The sequence below is a fragment of the Vollenhovia emeryi genome, unplaced genomic scaffold (genome assembly GCF_000949405.1).
Source record: "Vollenhovia emeryi isolate VEMERY1.0 unplaced genomic scaffold, V.emery_V1.0 DF939263.1, whole genome shotgun sequence".
Taxonomy (NCBI): domain Eukaryota; kingdom Metazoa; phylum Arthropoda; class Insecta; order Hymenoptera; family Formicidae; genus Vollenhovia; species Vollenhovia emeryi.
In genome coordinates, this window is record NW_011967103.1 from 40,944 (window position 1) to 50,584 (window position 9,641).

The following is a 9,641-nucleotide window of genomic DNA, read 5'->3' on the forward strand; positions in this document are numbered from 1 at the left end:
TATAATGTTTCTTGAACTCTAACGCATAATATTTTATTATATATAATTATACATAGATCATAATATCGTATAAAGAAAATATTTATCTGCAACATGTCCAAAAATTCGAGTTGATTAACTTAACATGCCTCAGTGGTCGAATTGGTGAGACGCCTAGAGTGTAGGGAGGTCCAGGTTCAAACCCTGGCTGAGGTAATATTTTTCGCAATAAATAATGAAAAATGCCGGATTCGGTCAAGAAACGCACTGACGTTGTTGATTAACCTAAATCTGCAAAAGCTGTTACTACAACTTGTTGAGGGAGAATAACATAATAATTCTGTAAAATGATTATCAATTACATAAATGTCGCAAAACGGAAACGTACTTTGATACGACATTGAACGTAACAAACAAGTCGGGTTTGTAAATTTCTAAATGATATTACGTCATCGACAAAACATCTATCTAGAGTGTGACACACACGGGTGGGTACACGCCTTTTCTGCTCGTAAATCTTTCTCAGAGATACGAGAGCGTTTCCACTAAACGTGATGAAACTCGGGCGTCTGATCAGTACGCGGATGCAGACATTGCAGAAGAATCCGAATGAAGAACAGCACAAGAAATTCGTTAATCATGTTTCCCCTGAGAAAGGTGCGGTAAGACATGAAAAATTATATCAGAACCGTTATCGTGTATCGATTACTTGATTAACGATGTCAATTTCCAGTGCGAAATGGAGTTGCATGTTTGACAATAAAGGAAAAGGCCAGAATAAAATAGAATTCTCATTGTGCAATTTGAGGGAAAATAATGAAGGAAAATACTGAAGTAACGCAATTAAAATTCAACGAACGCTCTCGCGGAAAATACTTGGCTGTTTACTTATTTTTTTTTTTTTTTAAGATTACTAATTGCGGGCCCCAAAATGGGTTGCTAACTGTCGTTTTTTTTTCCCAGAGTAGAGACTGATTTGAATACCGTTCACACGGCTCGGTGGTATCGTACGATGAGCCTCGTGTCGTTGCGAGGGGCTCGTCTCGGCCGTGAGAGACACTCGGCGATAAAACCTGTGGCGTGATGTGGAATTTCTGGCTGTTTGACTGGTTATCAGGAGGCAACCGTGTCTATTAATGTGGCCGTGCCTACGCGGATAGTCGCGCACGATTGGTCCAGAAGCGAGTAAACATGTTTTTTTTGTAAAGCGCCGATCTCTATCGTCGTCATTACCTCGCCTAAGGACGACCGTGTTCATATAAAACGGGGGAGTGCCGTGGAAATTTCTGTATTTTACACCGGGAAAAGAAACGCCGTGTCGAAGTGTCTCCGGAGAAGAGGATCGCTGGCGACATGAAGGACGAGCTCAAGGTAGCAAAACCGTTTCAATTCCGACAGGTCGACAACATTCTTTGTCGGAGGATACTTTTCCTCGTTGCATGCTAAAGAAAGCCTGTCTTTTTGCCGTGGAAATGATAGTTGGAATTTCTTTTACTCACTGTTCGAGCACTGTTCGATGTAATTTTTCAAATAGTGTTCTGCGAGTTTCCAAGTTCTTTCATGCAATTCCGTTTAAAATTTAATATCACAGTGTACTTCTTTTAAATGAGCGTACAAAATATTGGTAGCAAAGAATATTTCGATGTACGAATCGTTGAAATTTAAAGTAAAGCTTGCCGTTGCGAGACAGTGTGTTAATTTAACGGGAAAGAGTGTGCTTGTGTTCTATCGAGAAGTGTCTTCTAGTATCTTACGGGATTCGGCTGTGAGTTCTCCAGCGAGGATGAGCGTTATCCAGGAGCGCTGCCCATTGGGCAGAACAACCCGCAGAAGTGTCCATATGGTCTTTACGCCGAACAATTGTCGGGCACGGCGTTCACCGGTGATTAAACAACCTTTCTTTCTTGAAGCGATTCGTCCTAAAGAACACTTTGTATTTCAATTATACATTTTTAATCTTATACACGTCCGAGTTTTACGATTGTCAAACGAAAAGTCGGTCAGTCCGAAGTAAGAATTTGAAAAATACAATTTGACCGAAAATCAACAGATCCGTCATCGAGTATAAGTAGAGGAAAGTCCTCTAATATGAGATAGTAGGTTTTCAACGTCCACATTCAATCACGGATCTTTTTTTCGCGACGATTACGCTATCTAACAATCAATTTTCCACTAAACAGGTTTCACTCCAAGCGCAATAAAGCCTATCACACAATGCGAGGCAACAGGCAACAGGAATAGGGAATAGAATTTTTGACGCGTTGGATTGGTTGAAGGAAAATTTCCGACGAATCCAACGCGTCAAAAATTCTATTCTCTATTCCTGTTGCCTGTTGCCTCGCATTGTGTGATAGGCTTCAATTTGTGGTGAAATCAACGGACGATGCCTATTAATTTAGCGGAAACTCGGCTATCTCGTATTAGGAGCCTATCTCGTGCCAGGGGACTTTGCCCTATAAATTATGTAGTGGGATAAAGGGAAAATTTTTGTTCGCTTTGTTTCGAAAGAGATAAACTTATTGTTAGCCCAAATGCGATTAGATTTCCGTCTCGGATTTTTAACTCGTCTCTTATCAAATTTGATAAAGAGCAGTCTCGAGATACCACGAATTCTATAGTGAGAAATGTAATCACGTTGCTTGAAGTTGTTATGAACGCGACGATGAATAACATTATTACTCGAAAATGCCATTGTTTCCGTTTTCTAGCTCCGCGTGGACAAAATAGAAGATCGTGGCTCTACCGAATGAGACCATCCGTTGTCCACAGTCCGTTCAAACCCTTTGTTAAAACTCATGGTGGCGAATCTTATGTAAAAAACGATTGGAACGATACTTATCCGAATCCTAACCAGGTACATGATATCAAATCGAAGGATTCGATGCAATACGATTTGACCAGACACAATTAATGCATATGTAATTTAATAATTTTTGTAACGTCTCCAGTTTCTCTTTCCGCTTTATGGTTCTCTTAAGTTCGTGGAAAAATATAACAGACCTCTGTTGTACTGAATATTTCAACCTGCGAACTGTCGGAAGGACTAGCTTCCCTGACGCTAACTGTTTGCGCTTCAGTTAAGATGGAAGACTTTCGACGTCCCGACTCGACGAGATCCCGAGGTCGACTTTATCGAGGGTCTTCACACTCTGTGCGGTGCTGGCGATCCCAAGACGCGCCAGGGCATTGCGGTGCACGTGTATTTGTGCAACGCTTCTATGAAGGACAGGGCTTTCTACAACGCTGATGGCGATTTTCTCATCGGTAGGTGATAGAAAGGCAACGTCGACCCCTTTCTAAAACAAAAAAAGAACACAGTGTACGTCAAATTTCGATTCCGGTTGCAGTGCCACAGCTGGGCGCTCTGCAGATCACCACCGAGTTCGGCAAAATGCGCTGCGAGCCGAACGAGATATGCGTCGTTCAGCAAGGTATGCGATTCTCCGTGACCGTTTTCGGTCCATCCAGAGGTTACATCCTCGAGGTCTTCGACAATCATTTCCAGCTGCCGGAATTGGGACCAATAGGTAATTAGATTCGAAGAATTGAGGGGCCATTCCGCTTTAACGGCCCGAAAACTATGCTTATCTTTAACAATTTTTTACCATTCTTTTTCCTTTTTCTTCTTTTTTTCACAATCTATAAAAAATTTTTACGTCTCTTCCATCGGGAAGATTGGATATGTTCGTGTTTCTTTAACAAGCGATTAATGAGCTGGGCTAATTGCGCAGGAGCGAACGGTTTAGCGAATCCGCGAGACTTTCAGACACCGGTGGCTTGGCACGAAGATCGCGCGATCGATTACGAGATCGTATGCAAATATCAGGGAAAGCTGTTCGTGGCCAATCAAGGTCACAGTCCCTTTGACGTGGTCGCATGGCATGGCAATTATGCACCGTACAAATACGATCTCAATAGGTTCATGGTCATCAATTCTGTCTCCTTTGATCACTGCGTAAGTAAACATCATATCTAACTGCGCATCGACAGTAAGAAAGAAAAATTTCTATACATTGCAATTAAATATCGTTATCAATTTTTTTTACGTTCAATGCAAGGGAAAAGCTTGTTGACGATTGAATATTATCTTCGATAGTAAACCGCATATTATTGCTTCCTCTTTAATTCGTTTTAATATATATTTTAAAAACTCACAGATGAATTTCATATCGCCAGCAGTCAAACGCCAATGATATCTAATTTTAACGACCTACACTGGCCAATGTTTTAAAACAAAACACGTTACAACGTTTCGGTCCCTGAATCCGAAATCACATATAACTCTGCACAAACATTGTTTAATGAAACAATTACAACGAAAACAAACCACAAAATTCACACCTGTTACAAAATTATTAAAGATCGCATATTAATTGTTTGGCCAATACCACTGTGACAGTAAGCTGTAAATAAATAAACTTTCATATTAGTCAAAAATAACAATTGCATTCTTTGGTCGAGGGGTGCAAAGTCCATTGAAATTGCATCGTTGATTATTAAATATGAACAAAAGTGACAAGAGGCCTGTAGTAGACGAGAGATCAAGTTGGACTGAAGATAACGAAATAAATAAGAGAGTGACAATAATACATTTCAAAGTTTTGCGGTTCAATAAAACACACGTGTGATAAGAGCTTTTTAACTCTTCTCTGCTCTTTCGAATTCCATTGTGATTGCTCGCGGGATGTTAAGTAGCTGAATTAATTCGGCAGGATCCTTCCATCTTCACCGTGCTGACGTGCCCCAGTAACAAGCCTGGAACCGCCGCGGCTGATTTTGTTATCTTTCCACCCCGATGGTCCGTGCAGGAGCACACTTTCCGACCCCCTTATTATCATCGTAAGTATATTCCTAGAAAGTATACATATATATTTTTTTTTGCGTTGATGTACACGCTGGTGTGCAGACGAAACTGATCCGCGTAAACTTTTCTTGTCGCAGTTTCACGTGCAGGGGAAATCGAAGTCTATGCTAATGCAATTTAACAAATTGTATTGCTATTAAAAATATTATTTTTTTTAAGAAAAGAATTATATATATATTTTGTATGTAATATAAGCAATAAAAATCAGGGTTAGGAAGTAACCCGTTACTTGTAACGAAGTTGCGGTTACAGTTACTTTTTTTTCGTAACTCTAGCTTAAGTTCGTTACTTTCTCTCCATCTGTAACTGTAACTTAACTCGGTTACATTTTTTCGACAACTAGCAACTAATTTAATTGTTGCACTAATAGTTACTTTATATATTTTTTAAACCTTTACAGATTGCATTAAGCCTTGCATTTGCACCTAAACGCCTTTATTAATTTTTACAATTTAAATGCAGATTTAATATTTTTATTTTCATTGCAAGAAAGCAATTGCAAAGTGACGATTTGTTACTTTTTGAGTAACTGTAACTGTAACACGTTAGTTTTCGGAATTGGTAACTTGTAACTGTAACCAAATTGACTAGTAGAAAGTATGGTAAAATTTCAAGAAACTCTCATAAGTAAACTTTAAGAGAAAATCCTCTGCGTGTGTCTTTTGTCGATTAATTGTAAATTTAAACAAACTGCTGAAAATTATGATACACTTATAATAGCCAGGATTGGGGGAAAGTTACTTTATAAAAGTTCCACTAGTAAAATGTCCGGTAAAATTTCAAAAAACTCTCATAAAGATCTTCGAAATGCCATGTTGTCCCACGATTACATGATTTTCAGGATAAATGTTAAGAAAAAATTCTCTCCGCGTACTAATTTCGACAAATATCATTCTGAATTATAGAAATAAAACGTATAGAAATTGAAGACAAGATACTGTATTTAAGGATTGCCTTAGATACTCGACATATCTTTCAAGTCTCTTTTAGACGTTCTGTATCTTGGGTTTATTTGGTAACTGGTTAGCTACTTTCCTGATCAAACTACCGATCCGACGGTCCATGACGCGTTTACTAAACACGGTACACCGCCAAGAAATGGTGGATAGTGCGGCTTTTTTCCCCGTTGCCGGTCTCGGGGGGTCGATTACGCGCGAGTGCTCCGTCGACCTCGACTCGCCGGTGTCTTCGTTCCAGAAGAGCGCTCCTGAAAATTGTGCAACCGAGTTGGCTCGGAGAAAACTCGAAATTTTTCCCGGCGACCGATCGCACGGCGTCTCTTTCCCCGGCGGGTCGTTTCACCGATTTCCTGTCGCTGCAATCCGATCGATTATGACGAGACGGGACCACTTTCGTTCGACGTCGCGGCTGTCCTCGTCGTATTTCGCTGCATTATCGCGCTCTCCTATTGAGAAAGTCCATCGCGTGCAAAGAGAAAGACGGGTAGGCACGATGCGCCTATCGACGAGGCTGCATTCTTACGAGTTAAGTAATTGAAAACCACGAGAAGCGGCCATTATCGGTGTCCTCAGTGTCTATTCCGCGGTACAGAAGTTACATACGTGCAAAATTGTAGGATCGATCGGAGTAATCGTGACGGCGGATTAAACGCGTTGTGATATTTTTCAAAATGAATGCGTCAAAATGATATTTTTCAAAATCAATGCCGAAAACTGCTACGAAAATATGACTAAAAATTGTATCCTCGTGAGACATTTTTACTACTCTCCATATTTCATAAAATAAAATTCTACGGTAATGTAGTTGTAGCTAAGGGTAACGTCTCTTTAATACAATTTTAATTTTATGAGTAAAGATTTCTAATACAAATTTTCCACCGATTAATTATACTTCCATTAATTTTACTTCTTCCGTAATTTCTTAGTTCAGTTTCTCTCACTTCGGATACTGAATTATTTAATATTTCTATCTCTTATTTTTAATATTTTTCGATGAAACATTCAAATTTAATTAACAACGTCAGCGTTTTCCTGACTATATCTGGCATTTTTAATAGTACAGAAAATTTATTGCGAAAAATATTACCTCAGCCCAGGGTTTGAACCTGGACCTTCCCTATCTCAAACCTTGGCTGGGTTAATATTTTTCGCAATAAATTTTCTGTATTATTACAAATGTCAGATATGGTGAAGAAAACACTGACGTTGTCAATTACTGCCGGCGTGTTGAAGAATATTCTTATTAATTAATAAAATCGCCTTTGTACGTACATATACTGTTTTCTATACATTGATAAATATACAATTTTGCTAATGTGAAACTGCGCAACGACGCACGAGGCTGCTAGCAATATGTATCTCGAAATATGTTTGGCGCAGCAGTAAGAGTAAGCTGCCGTTCGCTGCTTTCTCCGAGATTTGATAACCAGTAGCAGCGTATTCAATGCGGGCCATTCTCCACGTTAATGAATAAGTCGGCGGCGCGTGCAGAGCGATAATATGCAAAAGACGCGTAATTTCCATTGCAGATCTGGCCGCCGCGTTTCGTTGCGCGATCGCGAGTCGCTCGTGACGTATGTACACGCGCTCATTTCGCGTACTGGCTCGTCGATGGCGTCCACCGACGACGAGGATTAACGTTGGCGGATTAAATCGGTCTATTATCGGTACTGTACGATTCATTCAGCATCTGCCAACGCCGAGTCGCACGTTTCGCGAAAAGACCTGTCGTTGGCTGACATTTATAAAGTCAAATCGTAGCTTATTTATAAAATAATGTATTGGAACTTGTATAAGCGAGTATCGGCGCATTCCAATAACTTTTTTCTTGCATTTTTTAATAAGACGAGAATATTTCGCGGAATTCATTTGCGTCGATGCAGTCAACGATTTAGTAGCGATTTAAAATCAACTGGATAATGCGAAAGAGACTTGTTTTTCCATTTCCTTTTGATCTTTCTTAAATAAATTTGTGCTACACTTGCGGCGTACATTATCGAACGTTTGTATTAATTAATTCTTAGGAGAAAAAGTTGCCTGTATTTTATTTCCAATCGATTAGGTGAGAAACTAACTAGTATACATTGTCATTTTCTAAAATTTATATTTTTATAAAATTGCAAGGATTAAGTTTAATGACAATTTCTTATATAATTAATGAAATTTCTTATACAAAGAATTAAATATTTGTAAACATGTTGTATTTGCGTGTCGTTACTGTTTGGGCTGAGTGGTCGCTATGATATCTTCTCTTACACGGAGAGAATTTTCTCTTAAAATTTATCCTGAAGATCATATTATTTTATTTATCAAAGAATGTTATGAGTTTTTAAAATTTTACCATACATTTTACTATAATAGTAAAACTCTCATAAAGTTCTTCAAAATGCCATATTTTTTGGAGAGTGAGTTTTTTGAAATTTTCTATACATTTTACTAGTAAAATGTATCGTATAACAAAATTTCAGAAAACTTTTACAAAGTCCTTTAAAATGCCACGATTACACGATTTTCAGGGTAAATTTTGAGAGAAAATTCTCCCCCCGTGTATGCACAATGAAATCTTTTTCGAACTGTCAAATATAAGAAATTGTCATTAAATTTAATCCTTGCAATTTTATAAAAATACAAATTTCAGAAAATGACAATGTATACTAGTTAGTTTCTCACCTAATCGATTGGAAATAAAATACAAGCAATTTTTCTTCTCAACAATTAATAATATTATTAAGTATTTATCATACGTTGGTCTATCTGTTTCCTACCTAATCTCTTTTACAATAACTTATATTTCCTCTCTTTTTATATCTAATCTTATAATTTACATATCTTTTCTGATCACGATATGAACAAGGCAATTTTGGATCCTCAGGAAACTGCATGAGCGAATTTATGGGATTGATAAAGGGCCGTTACGAGGCAAAGGAGGACGGTTTTTCTGCCGGTGGTGCATCGCTGCATTCCATTATGACTCCGCACGGTCCCGATAAACAATGCTTCGAGGCTGCGTCCAATAGCGAGCTGCTGCCAGAGCGGATCGCTGACGATACACAGGCGTTTATGTTCGAAACCTCGTACAGCATGGCGGTGACAGAATGGGCCAGTAAGCTTTGCGGCAAGCTGGACAGTGACTACTGCAAATGCTGGCAGGGTCTGCAGAAGCACGTCGATCTCACTGATAAACAGGCCCAAGTTGCTTAACACGTAAAACGACGTCAGCTCTGAAAATAAATTTTTCACATCTTCTTTTCTCTCCCACCACAGAGATCATTATTTTCGGACGACATTTTATTTTAGCAACTCTACGTCATCTTTGAAAAAAGAAACACACCGTTTCCTTTCTTTTCAATAAGCAAGAGCCTTTCGGGTATTTCTTGTTATATTAAACTGTTACTGTTACTGATGTTTGATATTTTCGCTGTTGAGGGAGTTTTTCGGTCACCTCTTTCATGGTGTGTCGCATCCACGAAGATATCGTGCAAAACTGCAAAGTTATCTGGTGCGTGTAGCTGGGACTGATTATAAATTCGCGTACGAAGAATGTTACCGGGTGCAAGGAACTTTTAATCGTGTCTACCTGCTACCGCGGTCAGTTCTCGATATGCAATTTGAAAGTATGTTAAGTTAAGCATTACTGATATTTACAAGTACATTACATTGAAATTTACTTTAAACGGTGACTTACGTACCATAAGTGCTCATCAATTGTCACACATTATGTTATAAACGATAGTTGACTCTTTTGAAATTATTAATTACGTTTACAAAATTGTGCCAATTGTGTAAACCAGATGAGCCTCTTAGAAACCAAGTTATCGATTCCACGGAATAAAACCTAG

At 38.7% G+C, this 9,641-nt stretch overlaps 1 protein-coding gene across 1 annotated transcript; it reads left to right on the forward strand.

The window, feature by feature from the left end:
* Positions 1 to 1,238: 1,238 nt before the first annotated feature.
* Positions 1,239 to 9,555, forward strand: LOC105559582 (homogentisate 1,2-dioxygenase). Its single transcript, XM_012007988.1, has 8 exons — positions 1,239 to 1,350; positions 1,726 to 1,861; positions 2,688 to 2,833; positions 3,057 to 3,243; positions 3,327 to 3,506; positions 3,711 to 3,934; positions 4,692 to 4,818; positions 8,675 to 9,555. The coding sequence occupies exons 1-8, from the start codon at positions 1,333 to 1,335 to the stop codon at positions 9,001 to 9,003; spliced, it is 1,347 nt and encodes a 448-aa protein (XP_011863378.1). The 5' UTR covers positions 1,239 to 1,332; the 3' UTR covers positions 9,004 to 9,555.
* Positions 9,556 to 9,641: the final 86 nt, after the last annotated feature.

Coding starts and splice junctions, on each gene's coding strand:
- LOC105559582 (XM_012007988.1), top strand. Junction 1,862..2,687: donor GTCGGGCACGGCGTTCACCG/GTGATTAAACAA, acceptor TCCGTTTTCTAG/CTCCGCGTGGACAAAATAGA. Junction 3,507..3,710: donor GCCGGAATTGGGACCAATAG/GTAATTAGATTC, acceptor CTAATTGCGCAG/GAGCGAACGGTTTAGCGAAT.